This window comes from Myxocyprinus asiaticus, chromosome 23, assembly GCF_019703515.2.
Source record: "Myxocyprinus asiaticus isolate MX2 ecotype Aquarium Trade chromosome 23, UBuf_Myxa_2, whole genome shotgun sequence".
Taxonomy (NCBI): domain Eukaryota; kingdom Metazoa; phylum Chordata; class Actinopteri; order Cypriniformes; family Catostomidae; genus Myxocyprinus; species Myxocyprinus asiaticus.
In genome coordinates, this window is record NC_059366.1 from 33,972,336 (window position 1) to 33,999,525 (window position 27,190).

Sequence of the window (27,190 nt, forward strand, 5' to 3'; positions counted from 1 at the left end):
CAACCCCAGCCCCTGAAAGCCATCATCTCAGAAACACTAACCCTGAACGCCACCTTCTCAAAAAAACACAGGCCCTGAACACCACCATCTCAGAACATGAACACATCAGAACAACACCACCCTCAGGAAAACACCACCTGAGGACACCACTACCCCAGAATGCTATTGCTCTAGAACAACAACACCCCAAAACACTGTCATTCTCGAATGCCACCTGCCCAGAACACCACCACCCCAAAACACTTTCCTGAAATGGCACCACCATTCCAGAATGCCTCCAAACCAGAACACCACCACTTCAAAACATCATTACCATAGAATACAACCACTCCAGAACAACACCATCACAAAACACCATGACCCCAGAAACACATCACCAAGAAAACAATTACCCCTGAACAACACCAACCCCAGCATGTTTAGCTAATTTTAAGTGCAAATATTGAGGGGGCGTCTCAAAGAACAAGTAACCATGTTTACAAACCATCCATTTGTGACCAAGCTGGGTTAATTCACTGTAGCACCCACCCATAAGATATTTTCCTCTAATGGAAGGCTTAATCCTCATTCATGAACGGACTCGCACACATACTCAATCAAAGAAAATGCTCACACGCTAGTGTTCATACATAGAGTGCACCTGACTGAAAAAAAAACCATGGCAAATCAGGCACTTAAACCATGATCAGTGCCATTCACACAAATCCATCTCACAACACTCCAACACACACATAGAAAAACACCTGGTGCATCCAGTAGGTTGTACAGACAGGGATCTTTGTTTCCTAGATGCTCCTGTGTCCACCAACCCCTCACCCCTACCCCACCAGCTGTCTCTAATCGATGAATCACCCTTCTTCAGCACAGGGGAAGATACAACAACTCATTGCATTATACAGAGTGTGAAGAGACATGAAGGAGTGTTTATTTGCATTCAGTGTCACCGTTTACTTGTTTTTCATTTTGAAGTCAACATGAAATTGCAACACAAACAACTTCCATAACGTGATATATTTCTGAGTAAAAGAGAATACTAATCAAGTAAAAAATTTAGGAAAGACTTAACATTAATTAGATTGTGAAAAGTGGTCTCCAAATGGCAGGTAGTTGGAAGGGAGGGGTCAAAAAGTAGGAGGCCTTGGTGACAATAGCCAAAAAAGGAAAGTTGTTTCAGAGACAGAGTAAGTTATTAACTTTTAATATCCCAATCTTTCACAATAAGACCAGGAATGTGTATTGGGAAAGCAGATAGGGTAGATTTTTATTTCATGTTGACTTTAAAGATGACAACCAGATTTAAAAAAAAATTGAATCAGGAGGCTTTTTGTCCATTGATTGAATACTAATAACAGAAATCCTGCAAAAACTTTGATACAAGTCAGAAAACATTATTATTTAAGTAATATATGAATAGCTAATATTTGTGTTTGTGTGTGTTTGGGCAGGTTTAAGTGGTTTACGAGGACTTTTTTTTAGGTTACAAACTGGTAATTACAAGGGTATTATGCTATAAATGTGGTTTATGAGGACATTTCTTGTGTCCCCATAATTCAAATCGCTTAAACAAACTAAACTATGTTTTATTGAAAATGTAAAAATGCAGAAAGTTTTTTGTGAGGGTTAGGTTTAGGGGTAGGGTTAGGGTTAGGGGATAGAATCTATAGTTAGTACAGTATAAAAATCATTATGTCTATGGAGAGTCCTCATAATGATAGCTGCACCAACATGTGTGTGTGTGTGTGTGTGTGTTTCAGTGGAGGAGAGTCCAGCAGCAAAGGAAAACCTTGAAGAGGGGAATAAGGAGAAAGAAAGGGAGGAAGACAAGAAAGAAAACAATGGGGGAGACCCAGAAGTTACAGGTAAGATATCAGTCACATGCTGTCCTTACCATGTGAGAATTGGCCATTCCCAATTCCTGTTAAAAAAAAAAAAAAAAAAAAAGGGCTAAAAGTTGACAAAATCTAAATATCTATAGACAGTCATTAGCATGACATTACACCATGTTTAATACCAGCTCCAGCATTGAATCTATCACACTTCTATCACTATGCCTAATGTTTGACATTGGGGATCTTGTTATTCCTCTCTTGATAAGGATGTATGGATAATTAAAGTGCATTTGCTCTAAATTCTCTGAAAGTCTAATTAGATGGAGAAAGATTTATGTGATAAATTCTGGCATGTGCACCCTCTTAATATGCTAGTTAATAACCATAGTGACACGGATCAGGGGAAAGAGTTGGTAAACGAAACGAATGCACTATATAATGACAAAAGTCTATCAGTGAATGTCTAATGGACTGAACGTGATTCATGTTCATTTTATGTAGAATTATGATTATTAGTGAGTTACAGTGGCCCAAATAAGTATTTCAACACTTAAGCCACAATTAGAAAAGTATGAAAGTCTAGTAATTGCATTAGATAACAAATTACTATACAAAATGGCATCTGCAAACAAATGATGCAAGAGCTTTTGTCACAACTAACTTTGCTTTTCTCAGCATTTTTTTTTTAATTTTTTTATTTTTTTATTTTTTTTGCAATTAAAACCAACTAGTCCGAAGGTTTTTTTTAGTTCCCCTCAAGTTCACACATGTGTCCTAGCAGAGTAAACACAGTTTAAAACATAAACTATAGACATGTTCTACTTAGTTTTTCAAGTATCAAAATACGTTTTTGTCAAAATTTTTAACAGTATAAATGCCACTTTGTTTGATATTTTGTTATCTAGTGGAATGACTTTCATAATGACATTCAGTAGTTCTCCCCTCATTCCTCATTCCTGGCTTCTCATAAAGGAATTGAGAGCATGGAAGACTATAGTGTTGGCATCAGAGATGTAACAGCCCATCTCTCTCTCTCTCTCTCTCTCTCTCTCTCTGTGTGTGTGCGCGTGTGTACAAATTGTGAGCCCCTCCTGGGTCCATCCTGATGGCTAGTTAGCAGCTTGTATGCCAGGCAAATTTCTTCAGCTCTCAATTTGTCATGAAAATCCTCTTAGTAAATCCATTACAGGTTTGCAGATCTGGCAATTCTTATATTTCGCTGCAGACATTGCTTTGCCATTTTTTAAATGCACCAAACAAACAAAGCACTGCCATCTTAAAGGCAACTAGAAATTAAAATTGTACTTACTGTATTGATGCATGTTCCTGGACTTAATGTGAATTATTCATCATTGTGTGTTATTCCAAAGGAAAAAACAAAATGTTTGTCCTTGCAGTCTTTAATCAAAATGTATGACTTGCTCCTCCTGTGAAATGACTGCTGACAACACTTAGGCAACTTTATTACAAGCTCACAAAGCTCTCCACAAACGTAAAACCACACTGACTTTTTAACCCTGGGAACTTGAACCTGAAACATATGTAGGGTTGTCTTTTTTTGTGCAGTATTGGAGGGGAGAAGAAACAACAGTCGTGTTTTAATCCAATAGTCAATACATGACTCCTTCAGTGGACAGTAATTTTGTCTTTTTTATTTTTTTATTATTCTTTTTATATTTTTAAATCTTTTAAATGTCTTGTTTTTGGACAAATATATATGTTTTATTGTATGCTTAAAATAAGAAAACAACTATTCGCCAAGAAAAATAGTATTTTTCCCCTTTAAATTTGAACGTTTTTTTTTTCCCAACTACACTGGCAAATATTTCTTGTTTTTAAGCATACAGTAAGACTCTGTAAGAATTTTGTTCGATTTCTCTGAAAACAAGACTTAAAATCATGTCATTTTGCTTCTTAAGTAAATGTATCTTGTTTTAAGATTTATATATATTTTACATTTACATTTACATATTTGGCAGACGCTTTTATCCAAAGCGACTTACAGTGCCCTTATTAAAGGGACAGTCCCCCTGGAGCAACCTGGAGTTAAGTGCCTTGCTCAAGGACACAATGGTGGTGACTGTGGGGATTGAACCAACAACCTTCTATTTACCAGTTCAGTACTTTAGTCCACTACACCACCACCATATGGCACCATATATATATACACGAGACGAGACAATAAGAAAATATTTTTTTGCTATGTAAACACCTCGCAGATTTGTGTGTGGCACAATCAGGGCCCGCTCTCTGCTTTTGCCGTTTCCTTGATCGATTGCTCAGCCTCAGATGAGGCTGTCCTCCATTCACTCTCGAGAGCAGGGCTTCAAATTTGTCTCGGAGACCCATTATTAGAAATGATTACTGTAATCTCCCTGGCTGCCGGATCTGAATGGGGAGATAAAGGGACGGTAATTCTGAACTGGGTGAATTATGAATGGAGCTTTTAGAAAAGTTGGTAAGCTGGAGAGGACAATCATCAATATTATTGTTTTTTATTCTATAATTTGTTAATCCATCTCTTTCTGTGAAGGGGAGGAGAAAGGTGGCAGCCCAGAGAAGAAGATGCAAACCGGCCAGACTGATGAAGAGGGACAACAGAGGAAAGGTAACACCAGTGTTATCTACTAATCAGAGAAAGGGAAAGAGATGTATATTATTTCTTTATATAAAGCACAGTTATGTGTCTAACTGTCTAACCTATCAAATCTATCAAACACAAATACGAGAGTTATAGTTACCAGACATGTTCATAAGTCTCAGAAGCAAGTACAAGTTAAGTCTCAAGTCTTTCAAGGCCTCAAATCACAGAAGACTTCATTTTATCCAATAAATGTCGCAGTATTCAGCTCCTGACTTTTGATTTTCCTGAGTCTATATTTTCGAGTCCAAGTTAACTCTCAAGTCATTTGCTTACAAGTCTAAGTCAAGTATCAGTCATTTCTTTTTGCAAACTATATGTAATGCAAATCCTAGTATCAGATTTGAGTTTCCATCTTTATTAGTTACACAGAGACGTTCATACATTTGTTCAGTTATGCACACTTGATCAAACTGTCATGCACACAGGTAATAAATAATGATTCCCATTTAAACACAAGTGACAGACTAATCCACACACAAACACACCAGTGCCAGATGTTAAACATAGAGTAGGTGAGATCATTACAACATATTTAAGAGGATAAATCCAAGCTCAACACCTCACCATAAGGTGCTTTTAACAAAAACACACTCACTTGTTAACACACATAAATAGTATTCCATAACACCTCCATTCTGTTTCTGAATATTATCTGCAAATGGTCATTAGGGTATTACTGCCACCTTCATGCAAGTGTGTCAAAATAAATAGGCTTATAAACTTTAAAAAATTAAGAGAAACCATTTCCTGTATCTTTTGTTGTTGCTGTCAAAGGCTGTGGGTCCAATCAAACTCTACAGTCAAATTCACTCTTGTTGAGAACCATAGTGCTAAATGACTAGCTACTTACATGGAAACAAATACTCCAAATAATGAGCCTCTAACCCAAGAGGCTTGTTTTTGAGAATCTTTATCAACATTAAAAATCAACTGTTTGCCCAGTAACGTATTTATTTTCTGTCTAGACGTATGTATTTATGAGGTTGCATTCAAAGTGAATCTCGTCCGGCCTGTTCAAATGCTTTTTCCCTCAACTGGCCTGTGTGGTTGACTTGATAAGTTTGTGAAACATCCATAAATTAAACAAAGTTCTCTTAGCCTGAAGCTATCTATGAATAAGCCAGGCTTTGCCAATAAGGGCATTTTTTCGGCCTTGGTGTATTGCGGCTCCTGCAGGGGAGTCGATAACACCTCTTCGCCTGCGTGTAGGTGAGATTTACTGTGACGGACGCTCAGCCTTAGTACCTCTGAATCCACTTAGAGTTTGTCTCCTTGTCTGACTCTGGACGCTGGATTTTTCTTTCACCCTGCCACACCAATCAAGGTCCGGCCTGTTTTACATGTCGTTTTTTGATTACACATTGCAAGTCTTATTGTGCCTGAATAAATCTGATATTACAGTTGTAATGTGAATCAACAAGAGCTCCCTCACCACTGTCATTATATGATGGCGGAGTACAGGTGGATCTTACAGTAGACCAGTGCAAAAAATCTTAAAATGAAAGTTGTTTTTGGAAAGCTTGAATTTGGACTTTTTAAAGAAGACTTTAGAGAGAAAACAGTGACACTTAATACCATAATGTTCTATTTGTTAACATTAGTTAACTACAATTTCTAACATAAACTAACAATGAACAATACTTTTACATTACTTATTAATCTAAGGAAATAAATAATACTTCAGGGGTTGGGAGTAGTTCAAGGGATAGTTCACCAAAAATTTAAATTCTCTTATCATTTACTCACCCTCATGACATCCCAGGTGTGTATGATTTTCTTTCTTCAGCAGAACACCTTTGAAGAAAAATATCTTCATTGAAGTTATTTAAAGAAGAAAATAGTTTCAGAAATATAACAGATATATAAATACATTTTAACACATCTGAAGAGAAATAGACAAATATCTTAGCTCAGTAGATCCTTAAAAATGCAAGTGGATGGTGATCAGACTTTAGAAGCTCCAAAAAGAACAGACAGTCAGCATAAACGTCACCCATATGACTCCAGAAGTTAAATTAATATCTTCTAAAGCGATACAATCGCTTTTGGTATGAAAAAAGATCAATATTTAAGTACTTTTTAATTATAATCCATCTGTTCTTTTTGGAGCTTCAAAAGTCAGATCACCATCCACTTGCATTTTAAGGACCTACTGAGTTAAGATATTTGTCTATTTCTCTTCAGATGTGTTAAAATGTATTTATATATCGGTTATATTTCTTTAAATAACTTCAATGTAGTTGTAGTGTAACTACTTTAAAAAAGAGTAGCTTGAATGTACAGTAGTTCAACTACTTCAATTTATGAGTAGCTTGGAGCTTGGGATTCTACAGTTTCAAAGTAGCTTCCCCAACACTGGAAAAATTAACATAATGCCCACCATATCAGCCCTTTGCGGCAATGCTGAGAATGCAACGTGGACTTGTGTAACCGGTCCTGCTCGACCTGCTCCGAGTAGGATTTGAACCGGTGTCAACCGGCATGGGAGGCGGGCACGCTAACAAGGAGGCTAAAGGCTACAGCCTTTAGCATAAGTTGCTAGTGCTCCTCGTGAGGCCAGGGGAGTGAGATTTACACATACCGCACAGCTATCACGTACCAGCTGGCTCCCGTAACACTTGCATTGTGTTATGAATTGCATTCTAACACATTTTTGAATGCAGCAGTATGTGAAATTAAGCTTACATTGGTTGTTTGTGTTTTTTGGGCCTTAGAATCAAGCCAAGGTTGTGTGTGAAAAACGTACAGGAAGACAAAATGGAAATAGAGGCAGAACACATACACTCTATTGCTTTTTCTTCATTCTCAAACACAGCTGGTAATCAGCAAGAGGAAGACAGCTCAGATTTGTTTCATTTTGGACACTTCTCTTTCTACTTTCTCTTTAACTCTCTCCAGCTCTTTGTTTTTTCTCTGATGTCATGGTGAGTCTAAACTGGAGGAGTTTGTCGGTTTTAACTCTTGGAGTTCAGTCAGGATTCATCATTTCCTGTCTTACATCCTCTGTAGTGCGATCAAATGCCACCCATTCTTTTTCTCCTCTGAAAAGAAATCATCAAAAGAAAACATAAATTATTGAAGCACTATGCTCACTTATTTATTTGTTTACTTCTTCAAGCTACACCCCAGTATTCTCCATATAATGTTGCCTGGGTTTGGATCTCCTGGGTTTCGTTTCCTCAAGTATTAATTATTGATTGTGGCCAAGTTTTTGGAGTGCGATAGTGGCGCCATCCTAGTCGCTTTGCAGCCTCCTGGCAAATGTGGCCCTGAGGCAGAGACCCAGCAGTATCCGCTGTGGCCATCTGTTGCTTGTGCTGAAGCTCTGTGTGTTTCTTGCATTTCAAGTTCAATAAAGCCCACCAAACAACAAAGGAGACATCTCTGCAAACATTTGGTTAGCTTCAGACATTTTGTCTTCTTTTCTTTCTTATTCGCATTATTTGCTAAGGTGGCCAAAATTGATTTTCACCAAGTCCTTTGCAAGGAGGCAAAATACGGTTAATTTAACACACAGTTTGGTTATAAACAGAAGCGGCAATCACATTATATAATCAAAGTGACTGCTTTAAAATATTAGTTCACTCAAAAATGGAAATTCTGTCATAATTTACTCACCCTCATGCAGTTTGGGGTAAGTTACTCCAAAATATTAATTATTACTAATTACATCTTCTACATTGTAATTAGATTACTGTACTAATTACTCTGTCTGAAAAGTAATTCAGTCACTCATTACTTTTCTTAAACCTATATCAACTTTGACCAGATGGACAATAAAAGGTTTGACATCAAATTATTCTTTTAATTCTTTCAAATAAATCCTACAACATCAAATGAATTATTCTTGAACTGTTTTTAAACTGTCCCTAAATGGTTAATAAAATATGTAACTCAAAATCAATCACTCTCTTTATAATTTCTTCTCCAAGCAAGTAAATTTGTTGCAAAAGGCTGTATTTCATGTAAGCATCGTAGGCAATATGCGTAACAGTATAGTAACAGTAAACAGATTTACAAAGTTGCAGCGGCCCCTCAGCAAACCAGAGCAGAAAGGAAAAATATTGGCTTACCATTATCACGCAATGAAACATTATTTGGACTGAAACTTAACAATCTGAAATCATTTGTAACAGTCACATGAAGTCCTCTTTGACGGTTGAACTTCTTCAGAGCATCGAATCTTAGTTACACCTGCGCTAAAATCAAGCTAGATGCAGCACAACAAATGAAACAGAACACAGGTGTCTTGAGGTGCATTTTTAAATATTGAAGCTCTTTTTAACTTGACAGTATTTAAAATCCATCGGTCCTGCGCGAGACTCGAAAGAACCAGCAAGACATGCTGCAGCAGTCAAAGACGTCCGTGTAGCGCGTAAATACATCAGAAAACAATTGAAATGTTCGGTGTAAACAGACCCTGCAATCTCTCAAAAGTGTATATCTATGTTGCCGTGTTAAGTGCTTTAGTATGTACTTGTGCTTCGGATCTGCATTTGTCTTCTTATCTGCATTTTTCATGAACTCGTATTAATGGGGATATTTCCATTTAGTGTAACAGCCACTCGGATCTTCCGACATCTTTTCACTTGAGTGATTTCTCAACTTACTTTGTAACACGTTACACCCAACACTTCCCTCATGTCATTCCAAACCCATGGAACTTTCTTTATTCTGCCGAACGAAAAGGGCAATGTTTAAATGAATATCGTGGGGTCAGTCTTTTCAATAAAATGGCAGTGTATAGTACCTCAATTTAAAGCTTCAAAAAGGACCCAAAAGAAAAAGTTTATACTGTATACCATAAAATTCTCTATATATTTATCTACTGTATATTATTTTTACTTTTTATTAAGTGTGTCTGTTTTTGTATTCTCTTTGCACTGGAAGCTTCTGTCACCATGAGAAATTCCTTGTTTGTGTAAGCATACTTGGGGAAAAAAAGCTCATTCTGATTCTGATAAAAGTAGTCTATGTGATTTGTGCATCATATTCCAAGTCTTCTGAAAGTGTACAAATGGTTTTGGTGAAAAACAACTTGTTCTCAAGTGTACATGCAAGCCACTGTGAACAAGCTTCTCTGAACAATGTTTATGACTTAATTTTTGGGTTGTTTCTTACCAAAATCTATCATATGTCCTCAGAAGACCTGGAATTTGGAAGTTGGTATCTTTTAGTCACTGTCACTATGGTTGCCGGCATTATTCACAGCTAACGCGAAAATAGGAAAGGGGCTTGACTTTGGTTATTTGTTCAAAAAGACTTTTGTAAGCTTTTGTAAGAACAGGACAATTTAAGAGTCACACCTGTTAGTAAATATAGATACATTTGTAAATACTCAATATCACTAACAGATGAGATTGTTAAATCTTTATAAAGCCTAAAATCAACCACCATGGGCTTTAGTGCAATATTAGTTTGTCTTGCAAATGAATTCTGCCTACTGTGTCAAATGAGAGACCACTCCAGGAATCTATTTCTAGAAGAATCACTTCAGCAAAGTCTGGCTTCCAGACTTCATTGTGACTCTCAATGCACCATTGCTGGTTATCTCCTCTGATCCACCAGCCATAGACACTCCACACAGTGGAAAGACAGGTGGACGCAGCAGCCTTTTTAATTGGCTGGTTATATGCGACTTCCCCTGTTCTGTTTGTGTGCCAGGGGACATTGTGGATGTGAAGACAAGCTCAGAGAGCTTCTGTCAGCCTGTGGCTAGGACTTATCACAGCACAATTAGCTATTGCCCTGGGCTTGAATATCTCAGTGGTCCTCAAAAGAGCCCAGCATTTGCCAAATTTTCTGCATTAATGCAAATATTCTTGTGCTGCAACTACATCCTGCCCCAAAACTGTCCCTGCATTTTGCTTTGAAGCAGGACTCATTAAATAACACAAAGACAAGAACAACAGGTATCATGCCTTAGTAGCCTTGTGTTTTGTGCATCATCTGGGCTGGCATGTACAATTGTAGCCTCTCTGGAACAGTTGAAACTGCACATACTTCAAACATATTGAGCCATTGTGCCCATGTAAGAGATACAGGTTCAATTCCATCCTGTGTTGCGTGCCAGTCACAACTGCAATACTCTGCTTAATTTCTACGTCACTAATGGTTCTCGTTGCGGTTTCGGTTTCTTTTTTCTGTGTGGTGCTGCAAAATCAGGATTAGAATGGACGGACTAATAAGCAAGTGAACAATCGTGAGGCACTACATCACTAAAGTGGTCCCACCAGAACGGTTCGCTATCCCGAGTACAGTGAGCTAACTGTGCTGAGAAATCTGGGCTGGGAATGGTTTTGTAATCATAAAGTACCAAACTGTGCTGAAGTGAAAATGCTACTGAAACCATTACTCACTGTGCTCAAAACCATTTTATGGAAAAGTACCTAATGTTTTCTCTTTTGTATGCAAGGTCAGATTACCTTACATTTTAAACTATGCCTTAATGTTGCTCCAAACCCATGTAACTTTCTTTTCTTCCATGGAACACAAAATGTGAACTTTGAAAAAGACCTCATATGGTATATTTGACATCTAATGAAAGCAACTTCAAATTTGACGACTACATTGATAACATAAGACCTCACTGGTTCTTGCTCTCACTGGTTCACTGACCGTCATATTTGATTTCAGCTCTTTATTAATAATTTGAATTAAAGCTGAAGTATGTAATTTCTGCGACGCTAGTGCCACCGAACAGAATTGCAAAAATAAACTGTTTTTAAAACAGCTTTCTGAATAAGCCCCTCGTCTGCTCTTTTTCGAACCACCAGATAGTCCTGCCCCCAACTTACGCCACTGGTCATTGTAAATAAATACACAAATTTTATAGTGCTTTACTTTGTGTTTACAGTTTTTTAGAAAATGTACCTCTTAATGGCTTAGTTATAGTTGTCTCTGTAAATTAAGCTGGGATAGAATAAAGCATTTTAACAATGAAAAAATTACACACTTCAGCTTTAAGAGTGAATAAGTTGTATTCTTTCTGTTCATCACACAAAGTGATCATAGGGCTTCAGACGACTTGGAATATAATGCATCAAATTAATAATGAGTCAAATTAAATAATTTTACTGTAATTTTATATGTTTTGTCCTCTTTCTAGCTTGACACACCAGAGTAACTATTCACTATCATTATGTAATAAATAAACCATGTGAAGACCTTTTAATAATTCACATTTTGTGTTCTCCGTAATAAAGATTGTCAAACGGGTTTAGAACGACATAAGGGTATGTAAAGAATTTTAATTTTTCATTGACAAATTTTTCTCTTTTTGGTGAACTATTTCTTTAAGCACACACTCTTTGGAACATTCTCAAATCATGCTGGGAAAACTTAGATAGAAACTTGAACATGTGATGTCATTAAAGCAAGATTTCCAAATACGAAGAAATTAAATTTCTCAGATTAACTTTACACTCAATTATTATGCTGATAATGTAATTTGTAATGGGAAAAAAAATACTAAATTATTAAAATTTTCACAAGTGTACTTTTGGATCCTACTGTAGGCCTATCTATGTCAGAAACTGGCAAAAATCTAAAAAAGAAAAAAAGGCTCTACCCTGATTCATATGAAGGTGGAAAACCCGAGTGCAAAATCAGTATTCATTAGAGTAAAACCAGAAATATGTGGATGAACAGAGGACTGGATTGATGGAAACTGAGCCACATAACAGTTCCTGGGCAGAGGCGGACAAATGTTTTGGTGGAGGCTCAAATACGTGAGCCACAATTGTATGAATTCACACACACAACTTTGACCATCACAAACCTTCTTCAGCTGAGCCACCACCACAACCATCTGCTGATGGATCGTGTACTTCAAACACACCTGATCCAACTGTCATTTGTGCCCCAGCAGAGGACCCACACTGCATTGTGCCTGCCTTCCATTATGCAGTAACCTATGGCCCACAACCTGTTAGCATCAAAGAGGGGGATGCAGGAGAAGAGAAGCCCTGCTCAAATAAGCTGGAAGGAGCATGGCTCTCACAGTGTGGCTTTGAAGATCCTCTTTTGATCAGCAAGCTTGTCCCTCCCACAGTCCTCCATCAGATGAGGGGTAAGGGGTGTGTGTGAGGAATATGGAGGCTGGATATACCACAGTGTAAGGAGTGCTGAGACAGAGGGCGGAATGCTTATGTGTGATAATGGGAGTTTTGTTTTGCTTATGCCTATCCGTTTTATCCCTCGCACACCATCTCTCTCTGACACCTTTAATTTTGGAAGTTTAATGCATATTAAACCAAATAAAGTACTTAGAAAAGTAAAGGCAGTTTGGAGGACACAAACAGTGGGACAGAAAAAGGAAACAATGTGGCATACTTTCTTTGAAAATAGCTGTGCTGCTGACACTATGGAAGTTGTTTTACTGTTTTAACCTCTTTCTGTTTTAAATTGCATGTAGTGACCTTCATGCTCAGAATATTCTCTCTTTGTTTTCTCTTTTTATCCAACTTGTACCTAACATTTTATGGCTGAAAACTGGCAAGTCAGTCCTTTTTCACCATGGTCCCAAGTTGTGGAACTCTCACCTAGACCTTCAAACAGTTGACTGAATTAGCATTTTAAAAAGTAGCTCAAAGCAACTTGTTTGTTAGGTCTTTTTCACAAGTAATTTAATTCACTTCTCTCCTTATTTAGTTTAGCGTTTTTTTTATTCTTTTTTTCTAGTATCTCCTTCCATATGTGTGTATGTGAATGTTTCTGCATATACACTGGCGGCCAAAAGTTTGGAATAATGTACATATTTTGCTGTTTCGGAAGAAATTGGTACTTTAATTAACCAAAGTGGCATTCAGCTGATCACAAACTATAGTCAGGACATTACTTATGTGAAAAACAGCACCATCACTATTTGAAAAATCTAGACAGGCTCCATTTCCAGCAGCCATCACTCCAATACCTTATCCTTGAGTATTCATGCTAAATTGCTAATTTGGTACTAGAAAATCACTTGTCATTATTTCAAACACAGTTGAAAGCTATTTGGTTTGTTAAATGAAGCTTAACATTGTCTTTGTGTTTGTCTTTGAGTTGCCACAGTATGCAATAGACTGGCATGTCTTAAGGTCAATATTAGGACAAAAATGGCAAAAAAGAAACAGCTTTCTCTAGAAACCCATCAGTCAATCATTGTTTTGAGGAATGAAGGCTATACAATGCTTGAAATTGCCAAAAAACTGAAGATTTCATACAAAGGTGTACACTACAGTCTTCAAAGACAAAGGACAACTGACTCTAACAAGGACAGAAAGAGATCTGGAAGGCCAGATGTACAACTAAACAAGAGGATAAGTACATCAGAGTCTCTAGTTTGAGAAATAGATGCCTCACATGTCCTCAGCTGACAGCTTCATTGAATTCTACCTGCTCAACACCAGTTTCTTGTACAACAGTAAAGAGAAGACTCAGGGGTGCAGGCCTTATGGGAAGAATTGCAAAGAAAAAGCCACTTTTGAAACAGAAAAACAAAAAGAAAAGGTAAGAGTGGGCAAAGAAACACAGACATTGGACAACAGATAATTGGAAAAGAGTGTTGTGGATCTTAACCCCACTGAACTTTTGTGGGATCAGCTAGACTGTAAGGTGCGTTAGAAGTGCCCGGCAAGACAGCCACATCTATGGCAAGTGCTACAGGAAGCATGGGGTGAAATGTCACCTGAGTATCTGGACAAACTGACAGCTAGAATGCCAAGGATCTGTAAAGCTGTCATTGCTGTACGTGGAGGATTTTTTGATGAGAACTCTTTGAAGTAATTTAAGAAGTTCTGAAAAAAATGTTTTTTTCAAATTGTATTAGTAATTTTTCACGTTATTAATGTCCTGACTATACATTGTGATCAGCTGAATGCCACTTTGGTGAATAAAAGTAAAAATGTATTTCCATAAGAGCAAAATCTGTACATTATTCCAAACTTTTGGCCGCCTGTGTATATATATATATATATATATATATATATATATATCTTCTATAAAAGCACTTCTTTTTTTTTTCTTTTTTTCTCCCCTTTTTCTCCCCAATTTGGAATGCCCAATATGCTCTAAGTCCTCGTGGTGGCATAGTGACTCGCCTCAATCCGGGTGGCGGAGGACGAATCTTAGTAGCCTCTGTGTCTGAGACCGTCAACCCGCGCATCTTATCATGTGGCTTGTTGAATGCGCTACCGCGGAGACATAGCGTGTGTGGAGACTATTCTCCACGGCATCCACATACAATTCACCACGCGCTCCACCGAGAGCGAACCACATTATAGTGACCACGAGGAGGTTACCCCATGTGACTCTACCCTCCCTAGCAACCAGGCCAATTTGGTTGCTTAGGAGACCTGGCTGGATTCACTCAGCACACCCTGGATTTGAACTTGCGACTCCAGGGGTGGTAGTCAGCGTCTTTACTCGCTGAGCTACCCAGGCCCCTAAAAGCACTTCTTTAAACACTTTTACACTTTTTAGATGTGCTGTATAAATAGTTTTGCTTACTTTTCTGCCTCAATAGATCCAACAAAGAGTGCAGACACCCAGGAGGGCACCAGTGAAGAAGCTGAAGTTGCCATGGATGTTCCAGGTATGTTCTAAATAATAAAGTGGGGTTTGGGGACCCTTAGAGGGCCACAAGGACAACAATTCAGAGATAAAAATAAAGTGTATTAAATAAAAAGAACAAATTACAGAATTTGACATTTTTACAGTTTCATCTATTTTCTAAAGACTACAAATTAATGTTAATGGAATATTGAAATAAATGTTTTATGGAATATAACTAGTGATGCTAGTGCACATAAAAAGTTACAATGTCAACTTAATACAAAGTAAATATTCATTAAAAATTCATTATTAAAAATATGAGTATTTGTTGCTTCAGTACATTGGCAATATAAAAGCCATTATTTAATTTAGCAAATAATAAGTCTTGATAATATCATGCTTACAATTTTTCCTCACACAATAAAAGGGATACTTGGTATCAAATAGTTTGAAAACCCCTGTTCTTAATCACTCTCCCTTGATCTCAATCCATTCAATGCATTTCTGAGTCTGCTCATTATTTCAAATGTACACTACCGTTCAAAAGTTTAGTGTCACTTACTCATTCTTTATTTATTTTTTATTTTTATTTGTATTTTATTTTTTCACGTTTTAGAATAATAGTAAAGTCATCACAACTATGGAATAACAGAAATGGAAATATGGGAATTATGTTGTGACTAAAAAAATCCAAAATAAATCAAAACTATGTTATATTTTAGCATCTTGTTTGCAGAAATGTACTCTTGGCATTTTCTCAACCAAATACTTTAGATATCACCCTTGGATGCTTTTTAAACAGTTCCCATCTATATGTTGGGCACTTAGTGGATGCTTTTCCATCCATTTCAAAAAAAAATTTAGTATTAATATTTTAGTTTTGTAATGAAATAAATTAATATGTTGGCACAATTATATTTTTGTCTACAAAACTAATTTCAAACATTTAAGCATACGCCTTCAGAGGTTTTTAAGATCATGAGAAACATTTCAGGCAAGTGACCCCAAACTTTTGAACGGTAGTGTATGTGTATCAGATTATGTAGTTATTGCGATGGTTATATCATAGTTGTTTACGCTTGCTGCTCTTGCATATGTTTCTTTTGATGAAGTGAATATTTCATCATATTGTTAGAATGTTAGTACATTAAATCTGTATTCAGAAAAGCCCACTTTGAATTCTATATTCTCACAATTTTTTCCCAGCATTCATAAGGTCTAAAGGTGCTTATGAACAACAAGGGTTTGCATCCTATTTTCAGCTTCTGCTACTTTTGCTTACGTATATCATTTCATGCTGAGGCACTCATTGGGGGTCAGGTTCAAAACCAGATCACACATTATGCAAAGTCTCTCACTGAATGTTTGAAACAGGTCTTGCTACCTCTGACAGCTGCGTTTAGAGGTCATGGCAAAGGTGATGCCCTCTTTTTCTAACTTCCTTCAAAGTTCATGTTGTTTTTCCCTTGAGTTTTCTGCTTTGTGCTTTTTTTAATAACTATTCTTTTTGAAGCTATATTCTTCTCACTTCATAAACATGTTCTTTAAGGTCCAGAGGGGATTTTTAAATTAAGCTCATGCTGTCATTACAGTCTGACTCACTTTAGACTCATGTTACATGATGAGCCTTTAAAATCACCATATGGTTTCCATACAGTTCCAAGTCCAAAAAAGGCTATTGCGATTGAGTTTCTCTCCCTGTGTTGCTTCAGTAAATATGCCAAAAACTCCCCTGCTCAATTCTCTTCTCAGTGCTTTCGGTGTAACCCTTAAACCAGATGATTCCTTGTACTCTTTTCACATCTTTTTAGATGTTTTTTGTTTTCCCAAGCATGGCCTTCTTTGCCCGAGAGAAATGGAAGCCTTTCAAACCTAGAGAGGGGCTCTTTGGACCACTTCCTCATACAATGGCAACTCGACAAAGCACATTTTGTATCATTAAGCAAATGCGGCCGCAACACAATGCCACTTGGCACTGTAGAAACCCTTCCACCTACCCTCAGCCCTCTATTCCTCTCTTAGTCTTTGAAAGGGTAGAATACAGATGAGCGGAACCACTTGGCTTTTTACGGAGGAACGTGCGTGAGAAGGATCTGTGGTATTTAAACTGAAGCCCTCCCGACCGGGTTTGTTTCGACTCAATGCCTTTTAATTGGCTCTAATTGTTTGAAGCTTTACCATCACACAGCAATGCAATGAAGCCCTGCCACACAATCAAGTGCCTCCCAGAATGCTTTTCTCTTTGAATTCTTCTCCTCAGTGTTGTTTCAGGGAAAATATGTCTACCCTCGCCCCTGCAACCTTTGAATATTTACATATGAAAATGAAGTTTGCTCTTCACATTTAGCACTTCATTAGCTCTCATGGGCTGGCTCTTTGAAAAGGTTGCCCTCTGTTGTTTCACATGAATAGGCTTGGAATTACATCGATGTATGTTTTAATGATGAGTTGAACTCTTCTGTTAGCAAGCACAAAACATGACAAGTCCTTCTTTGTCTGACCAAGGCCTCAAATGCAGCCAATCACTTGTAGAATACAGTAATTTATGTGGTAGGTGAAGAATGAGCAGCTTGTAGACCACCCTGAGATTTTTTACTTTTAGTAAGATATCATGAACGGACATCATTTTATCCATTATGCCAGGGGTCTACCATTAAACCATTTTCAGGTCAAGGACCCCTTGGTACATAGAGAGACGGAGCAGGGACCCCCGTTGCATATTGTCTGAAAATTGAGTGACGCATTTTATGCCTATAAAAACGTGTATGGTACCATATTATTGTATGTACATATTTTATGATGTTTAAATTGGAAAGCCATTAAAATAATAATTAAATTAAGCATAGCAGAGGTCTGCAACCTTTTTGACATGAAGTGCTATTTTTAATTTTCCTTTTTAATAATTGTGCCACACCACCTCCCAAAAAAAATAGACAGATAGATAGACAGACACACAGAAAGACAGACCCTGTCCATGCAGAATAATAAAAAAAAATGTTTAAAAGGTTACTTATAGACCTATACCTGGAGTCTTCATCTCATGTTAGTGGTTGATTTTATACATATGTTTTACTGTACGTTTTTACTGCAAAATTACTGTTAATTTCTGTATGAGTAAAACTTTGTTCGAGGAAAAAAATGACTGCACCTATAATAATGTTGATTTAACAGTCACTGTCAGTGAAGCCTATGGCAGCTTGATAATCTCAGTGGTAACTATATAATTAGACATATTACACATACATAGGCCTATATATTAAGTAAGGATATGCTATTGTTCTGAAAGCAAAAAGCAACTAATAATGCAGGAAACTGTAGGCTGACATCCGCACATCACGAAAATGCAAAGCAGATGCGTTTACTTACGCAACCCTCTACTGCAGCGCTGCTTAACCTGACATGCGTTGCGTTATGAGCGGCTCGTAATGAGCATGGGCGAGGGGCTAATTTCATCAAACTTTAACAATGTTTGGAGTTCCATTTAGTTCTTAACTGAATAAAACGGGATGCACGAATATGAGGAAGTGTTACTGCAAGAGGAAGATTTGGCATGCAGGTTCGAGGGGCTTCAGAATGTGGATGGACTAAAATACATACTCCTCTCTGCAGGTGGTGGATCAAACAGTAATTTTTTGGACACCCTATGGCACCACCGCAGACCCCCTAGGGGTCACGGACCCCCTGTTGAAGACCTCTGCATTATACAATACTTAGATATTTACCATCTGCGGTCTCCTATAAGTGAAGGAGAGTTAGATAATGCCTTTGACTTGTGAGATATCGAGTGATTTTTCTCAACAGTTTCTCCCACAGGCTCTTCTCTTGTTCTCCTTTCATTCAAGTTCTTTTCCATTAACCTTCTGAGTGACACATGAAGACAGTCTGGTGAGGTGCTTTTGTGAGTCACTGGTTCGATTACATTGGGCCCCTGCCCCAGTTAGGCCAGGGTTATTGGTGTTTGGCTTTCAGCTGCTGGCCCACTGTGCGACTCAAACAGCCTTGAGAACCAAACAATCCAGGTGCAGAAAAAAAAAAAACATGCCATGGTTATAAATAAAAAAAACAGAGAAGCATTCACAGGGGTAATAAACTTTGCAGGGGCCTTGACTGAGAGAAAGGCTCTCTCAAACACTGATTAAGCTGCTCAGATGAGTGGCCATCTTGAAAGAATTTCAAATCGAGTCCAATTGATTTTGACATAATTCTACTAGACATTCTCACTTTGTCAGACTCTTATGTCTCATGAACAGTGAGAGTAAAGGCTGGATTACACTACCGACTTTGTAAATGGCTGCTGATAAAAACTGGCCATCGCACACCAAACAAATGAGGATCACACTCTATCCAACTTTCAAGTCGATCCAATCCGATAACAAACTTACATGGAAACACACATCCTTCCATTCTAAGAACAGCATGAAATATGTAAACAAACATGGTAGCACTGCTTTTATTGTTGCTAATGCTCTATGTTCCAAGTCGCAAAAGACACAGGTCAAACACATTTGGGTGAGTTCTTGGGTGTGAAGGCGTGACCAGTACGGGTTCTATAGACTGCAACGCAAGTTTAGGTGAGCGACATCAGAACTTAAGCTCCACTTTGAGTGCTTGTTTGGCATTTTCAATTCTTGAGCTTCGTCGTACTGTTTCCATTGGCTGTTCACCATATGACTTAAGATTTAAATCGTAGAGCATCATACACTACAAGATTTCCTCTGTAGTCATGGATAGTTGGCTCAGAACTATCAAAAATGTCTGATATCTTCCAACTAGATGAAGTCGTAGTCTGAGGGTAAGAAATTGGAGACAGTACCCATCATATATTGCAAAACTTTCTGTGAAATCTGCCAACTCCGACTAACCCAAATTCTGCAGACTGGAGCCAAATAACATTGACAAGCGCAGACCAGCAATGACTTGGCATGGTGTTCTTGCACTATAAAAAGCTAGACACAGCACAGCGAATACAGCAGAACTCAGGTGTCTGAACTCAGGTGTCAACCGCAAACAAACAACACCACTGTTTGAGTCTTCAATGATCTAGCCTGGTCTCATGAAATTTACGTGAACATGACAATATTTTTGCAATTCAAAATGGATGTGTTGTATATCAGGTTTGGCTGCAGGTTTTCAGTGAAATGTCCAGCTGGGGGTGCCAAAAGCAAGTAAAATGGTGTCGTATTCAGATGCGGTTTTTAGGTGAATTTTAGGGTACGTTTACACGACAACGATGTACTAAAAACGGAAAAGATTTACTTTGCATTTTTTAAGTTTCGCGTACAGACGACAACATTGTCAAAACGATCCCCGTTCACACGGATCCGTGAAAACAACTAAAAACGCTGTATTATGCATGCCAGGCCAGTAGTTGGTGATGTCACTTTGTAAAGAAACACTACGCGCCTGCACACATAAGCATTCTTCCACAGAGCGGTGAATACAAACAATGAAGATGGCGAAAGCATCGAGCAATTTTGTCTGGACGGACGATGAGGTTGCTTTATTACTACAATTATTTAGCTGGAGAAGTGTCAATAAACTCAAAATCTTGAGCAGCACAAACACAGTCCTGTAGTCCGCCATTGTAGTATGCCTATAACTGAACTCTCAAGATTATTCAATAAACTCTTCTCATTTTTACCATCACTTCGTCTCCTGCCTTCTTCTGTATTCCCCCTGCTGACTCTTGGGCTGGTAGGAGAGTAAGTTAACATAAGCTGTTGATGTTGACTGCTTTTGGATATCAGACAGAACTCTGATATATGGATATCTTCTGACAGAGAGAGAGGTTTAGTGTACACTGGATCTAACATGCATTTTCACTGCCTCATGTTTTCATATTCTAAGCATATCATTGAATACTGTACATGGCATCACATCTCTGTCTATAGGCTATATACATAAGCGGTGGGTGAATTAATTGCAGGGTAAAGGTATGTCAAATAAATTTTAGTAAATAAATAAATAACATTTAAAATACAAATACATTTTTCCCATCTGAATCCATACATTCATTTCAAGATTTTCAAATTGCAGGTTCTGCCTACTGTACAGTGTTCACACTCCATACAAAACACTCCAAATGAATAAATTGTTGATTATTGTTATTTGCACAGACACCAGTATTCACATCTCAAACTGATGCTTGTCAATCCATCATTCTTTATATAACACGTAATACGCGTGCGCATGACGTCATCGTTTTTGTATGTTTACACGGAGACGATAACGGCATTGTTTTCAAAAACTTGCCCTTTGAAACCCGGTTTCAAAAGTTTGCGTTTTCAGGTCCCAAAACGCCGTTGTAGTGTAAATGAACAGCCAAAACGCATAAAAAGTTTTCTGTTTTTAGTTGAAAATGCTGTCGTGTAAACGGCCCCTTAGATACGTTTTTTTAAAACATACATCCCTAACCTAAAACTTTTGCCTGAACCTAACCAATAGTTTTAAAATATAAATGAGATGTTTAAAAAAGACATCCTTACCAAATCAATGCCTAAATCTAACCATTAGTTTTTTTTAAATGCAGAAGCTAAATGAAAAAGCACATTTTCTGAAGCAACCACCTCATTTTGTGCTGCTTCTATGACTCTATTTCACCACGTGTCAGCTTAAGTTCATGACTGGACTTGAACCACGGTCCTCCAATTCTAAGTCCAATGCCCTATCAGGTGAGCTACCAAGCAAGCTATGCATGTGAAATAAGTGCATATATGTAGGTGAGTCTGTAATAAAAGCATTCAAATGTATTGTCTTTCAAAAGATGTGTTTGGGTAAAAGTGTGTCGATATCATAAAATAGCAGGTTCTGGGGGTCTGGGAGCTCAGCGAATAAAGACGCTGACTACCACCCCTGGAGTCGCTAGTTCGAATCCCAGGGCATGCTGAGTGACTCCAGCAAGGTCTCCTAAGAAACCAAATTGGCTCGGTTGCTAGGGAGGGTAGAGTCACATGGGGTAATCTCCTCGTGGTCGCTATAATGTGGTTCACTCTCAGTGGGGCACGTGGTGATGCCACGGTGGATGGGGTGAAGCCTCCACATGCGCTATGTCTCCACGGTAACGCGCTCAACAAGCCACATGATAAGATGCGCGGGTTGATGTTCTCAGACGCGGAGGCAACTGAGATTCGTCCTCCGCCACCCGGATTGAGTCACTATGCCACCATGATGACTTAGAGCGCATTGGGACTTGGGCATTCCTAACTGGGGAGAAAAAGGTGAGAAACAAAATAACAAATAGCAGGTTCTGAGTAATAGAGAGAAAATTAAGTATTTAAGTATAAAGTCATAATCAGCCATTTAAGTCATGATTTAAGTGAAAGTGGATAAAACACACAGTTGGTGTAGTGCCTCTAGTGTTCATTTCTCCTGGAAACTGCAGGGAAATATACCTAGAGACACGTTTAACAAGTTTTGAAAAAATTTATATAGAGTCACGTTTTCACTATGAGACCAGGTTGCAATAATCAAAAATATCATATGCTAAAAAGAACTACACGTGTGCATTTGACATTCATCTGTAAGATCATTGTTGAGTTAAGCCCCAGGGGAGGGGATGAGGAAATATGTTGATGCTCGCTTAACATGTATGGTCATTATTTGTGTGGCTCTGTCGATTTATGCTGACTAACAATTGACAAACAATAGACAAACAAGCCTCTCACGATCTCTAGAGTGAATGCATGGTGGAGGATCTAATTTTCTGCTTGTGTAAATATGAATATAACTTACATCTCACCCCCCCCCCCCCCCCCCCCCCACTTGATTCGGCTTGGCGTGTGGATGTTTTCTGTGCTTTGTGAGATTGCTGGAGAGATACCGCCTACACAGTAAGACTATCATGAGAATCAAACTTTAATTATGGCCAAGTGCAATTAATTTGAAGGAAAGCATATGAAGTGAAGATATGCATGATTTATCAAAGCTAAAGTTCTCAAATGCCAAACCATCTTTTGTTTACCCAACCAGCATGTAGAAGGGTGTGAATTACTGTGTCCAATGTACTGCTGTCAGGTTAGGACAACAGGACAAATATTTTGGGATTTTGGAGGTGGGGGAACCCTATAAATGCTATTTTATTCTACATGGCGAGGGTCCCCTCATGGGGGCTGTCAAATTAGGATCACATGGCCATTAGAAAAATACTTACTAAATCTCAATAACCACCCTGTTATTGAACACTTCCCCTCGTGGATTAAATTAATCATAGCTGACTATGAATAGTGAATTTCGACAGTGGCATTGGAAATTGAAAACTATTGAGTTTGAGTGGTGCTGCATCACTGGCCCTAGGTGTCATTGTAAGTCTAAGACGACATAAAATATTACTGAGTGCACTTTTAAGCAGTTTGGGTTCTTTTCTGTTTAGATTAATTACCAATTTGATGTAAATGTGATCCCTTTCTTCGTGTAAAATTGATTTCATGATGATCAAATTTGTGATATTCTCAATTGCTCACTCAATGTTGTAACCCAGAAATCATTTTATTTTCTTTATAGAGCTCAGCTCTCTTATGGAGAAATGCTGCCATGTTAAAGCTCAACGCGAGCCTGCTGTTTTGCCTCTGTGGTACTAACGTGTGCTGTGTGACACAGGTTTTCATCTGATGTTAAACACCAAATATATCTCTATTTGTGAGCTATGGCGTGCTATTGTGACTTTCACCTCAGATTACCTCAGAAGCATGATATCAGTCTATTTGCTGCTGTGTAGGTAAATGAAATTCAGTTGTTTTCCCTCACATTTCTAGACTACAGGACTCAAGTGCCCAGCTTCCCACATGTCACATTTTGCACACTTCTTTCCTGCTTGACAGCACCTCTCTTGCTACTATATTAGTTTCACGGCATGTCAGACTCTCTTCCCGAAAGACAGAACTCATACTGTTGTCAGTTCTAAAGCTAAATTAGAGAGCTAGCAAATTTAAACACCATCTACTGAAGTACAGGGCAGCAGTTGGAAGCGAGATCAGGCATTGATTGAAATTTCAGGGCTCTGATTTTTTCAAAGGCTGGTTTGTTTTGTTTTGATCAGCACTGCTTATTAGGAGCCCAAAGTGGCAGGGCTCCCTCTCAGCTCTCACATTATTACATGGAAAGAGAGACAGACAGTGCATCAGGAGGGAAGCCAAGTCTCAATTTAGCGTGCAGGTTCACACAAGCGGCAGCCTTAACTTTTAATTTCAGTGCAGGTCCATGCACTTTAAATGCTGTGTGGCTCTTTAGAATGTCTTGTGAACTGCGTCGCTGCCTACATAGGCAGTTGGCTTTTAAGGCTCCATCCTAATTGTTATGGAACCTCAAAAGTGACATTCTACACAGGCAGCAACTCAAATAGTGCACCTGAAGTGCATGAGATACTCAACTCTCAATTGATTTTAATATGAGGGGAACTGCACAATACTCTAATAAGCATAAATATACATGACTCACACATATTTTGAGTACAAAAGTAATATTTAATCATTTTAAACTATTTTATAAATACTTCAGTATTCATTTAATCATAACTACCATGGTTCCCACAGTCATGGAACACCTAGAAATATCTAGGGAATTTAAAAAAAGGGATTTCCAGGCCTGAAAATGCATGGAAATTATTCAAATCTCAAAAAGTCATGGAAAAGTCATGACATTTCTGTAGCCAATATACATTTTTCTAGTTATTCTCTGCTCTAAAATATTTATTTTGCTAGGAATTGCTCTTTGTGAGTGCAGTCTTTATAAAAATTATTTTTTATACAAAATCCTTACTCAGTAAACCAAACAATAATAAAAAAGTCATGGCAAATCAATAGTCAAAGGGTGTGTGAACCCTGAAGTATATTTATAATCAGCATTAAATCAATATTTCTCTCACTTTGTCGACCATCTTGGCAGCATAATTAAATTGCTTAATTTTTTGGAACAGTTTTCACTTTGTAGAACACCTATGATGCCTTAAAATGCTGCTTCTGTAGGCAGCTCACTAGGTTTTGGAACAGAGCAAGAATCTGTGTATGTACTCTGCCTCCCTATATGTGTGTGAAACATTTGTTTCTCCAATTCCCCATGTGTGGAGGCATATGGATCAAACCTAAAGCGAGCGAAAGAGGAAATTCGCATGCAGAAGTGGGCGGTAATGGAAACAGCGTTGTTGAATCATATCGCACTCGGTTTCAATTTCTCCTTTATGGTGCTGCGAGACAAGATTAAATCATGGTGGTGGCAGTTGGCCATGCTCTCCCTCACCTTTCTTCATCCTAGCACTCAGCTTCTGGTCTATTTCTCCAATGAAAAGAACCTTCTTTCACGTTCCAAACACAAATCCATCACTTGCAGCTTTTTGCCCATTAAATCAGTAGATTGAGGGCTGACTGTCAAGGAGAGCAAAGTGTCTGGGTAGCTCTCATTCTGAAAGGTTGCATTAAAGCCACAGTCTGTAGTCATCGAAATGTTGCCACCGTAACCAGAAGAATTGTCTCTCTGACTGAAAGTGAAGCTTCTGAGCTGCTTATGAAACATGCATGAAAGTGTGTGGCATCACATTGAATGCACATGTTGTTACACTGCCAGTATTGTGCGGTGTACTTTTAAGATGTGGCAGTTTGTTCATAAGATGTTTGTGAGTTTCTCATGAAGGTGAATTTCGTTCTGCTTCAGAAAAACGCTATTGAGTGTGGAGACAATCTGCAGTACTGGTTAAAGCGGTTGGGTTCATTTGCATCATCCATGGATTTGCCACAGGAAGGAGATTATTTCATGCTGTGGTTTGCTTTGCTATTTAGGCAGAGAGAAAGAGTGAGAATGAGAGAGAGAGAGAGAGAGAGAGAAAGTTATAGAGCAAGATTGAGAATGAGGCTCACACTGATACAGACTGAAGGCAGTTTGTAATTAATTTTCTATGCCTCCCCTTTTGCCTGCATTTGTTTTGTTCCTCTCGAAGGCAACAGCAATTTAGAGCATATTTTCGCATTCAAATGTTATGCATGGGCCCCAAACCAAAGAACCAATAGCAGTAAAGTGTCTTCTTATCGAACTTGCTGTCTAAACAGTACACTTGGGATATTTGGGGTGGTGTGGAATAGTGATTAAAGATCTGGGCTGGCAATCATTGTAGGTTCGAGTTCCACAAGGGGAGATACATGAACTACTGTACAAGTAATTGTGCCTTGGTTCACACAAATTTGAAAATTGTTATAATTCCTTAAATTCCTAATTACAAATGAGATTTGAGAAATTCAGCAGGAATATCCAAAGCTATCATTTGATTTCAAAAGATCTGTAATATAGCACATAAGTCTTACGGATTACTTATTTGGTACTTTTCTCAAGGTTTACAGCATCCACCACCTTTCAGTTTTATTGCATGAAAAAGAGCATAATGTAAGCATTCCGCTAAACTTCTCCTTTTGTGTTCCCTTGAAGAAGAAAAAAAGCCTAGTTTGTCACAACATGAGGAGTAAATGATACAGAAATTTAGAATTTTGTGTGAACTATTCCATTAACCCTAGGTTGCTCCATATGGACCGTCCCTGTTTAATGCAAGGTGCTTTGGATAAAAGTGTCTGCTAAATGCTGGCTTACTCACTATATAAAGTGTTTACCTTACACTTTACTCGCTTTGTATTTAAGTATTTATGTGCTCACCTTTCATGGCAACTGTGTGATTTGAAACTGTGAACTGTTAAAATTTACTTTTCTGTATAAATATAAAGGTTATGGATATAAAATACAACGTAAAATGAATATATAAAAACAATAAATCATGTTTTGAGTGATGAGATATTATTCTTTGCTTCATAATTGCTATTGTTCTTTTGGAAGATGATATTGAGGAATCTTGCCTATGGAACCATTAGAATAATAGAATCAAAAGAAAGAAAAAAAAATTGTGTAAATGTCTAAATAGAATTTAAATGACACATTATTATGTGACTTTTGTTTAATTAGCTGCTGATAAAAGTGAGATCAAATCAGCCATGGAGAAAAACGCCACCAGCACTAAAGGTAAGAACAAAGATGTGTGTTTGTATGCACGTTTTCATTTTTTATTTATTTAATTTAATTATTTATTTATTAAGTTTTATTATTATTTGTTGTAGTAGTAGTAGTATTTTATTTTTTCCTTTAAAAAAATTTTTTTTAAATAAAAATTGGAGGACATAAGGGGACACAAAAATGATAGGAAGAAGAGAGGAAA

The 27,190-nt window shown here is 37.9% G+C and overlaps 1 protein-coding gene across 2 annotated transcripts in view; it reads left to right on the forward strand.

The window, feature by feature from the left end:
* The window catches only part of macrod2 (mono-ADP ribosylhydrolase 2), a 790,103-nt gene that overhangs the window by 758,101 nt on the left and 4,812 nt on the right, over positions 1-27,190 (forward strand). For both annotated transcript variants that reach the window (XM_051651963.1, XM_051651964.1), the window contains exons 15-18: positions 1,755-1,859; positions 4,363-4,437; positions 14,981-15,049; positions 26,941-26,997. In XM_051651963.1, the coding sequence (XP_051507923.1) occupies positions 1,755-1,859; positions 4,363-4,437; positions 14,981-15,049; positions 26,941-26,997 (306 nt within the window). The remainder of the gene's footprint in view (positions 1-1,754; positions 1,860-4,362; positions 4,438-14,980; positions 15,050-26,940; positions 26,998-27,190) is intronic.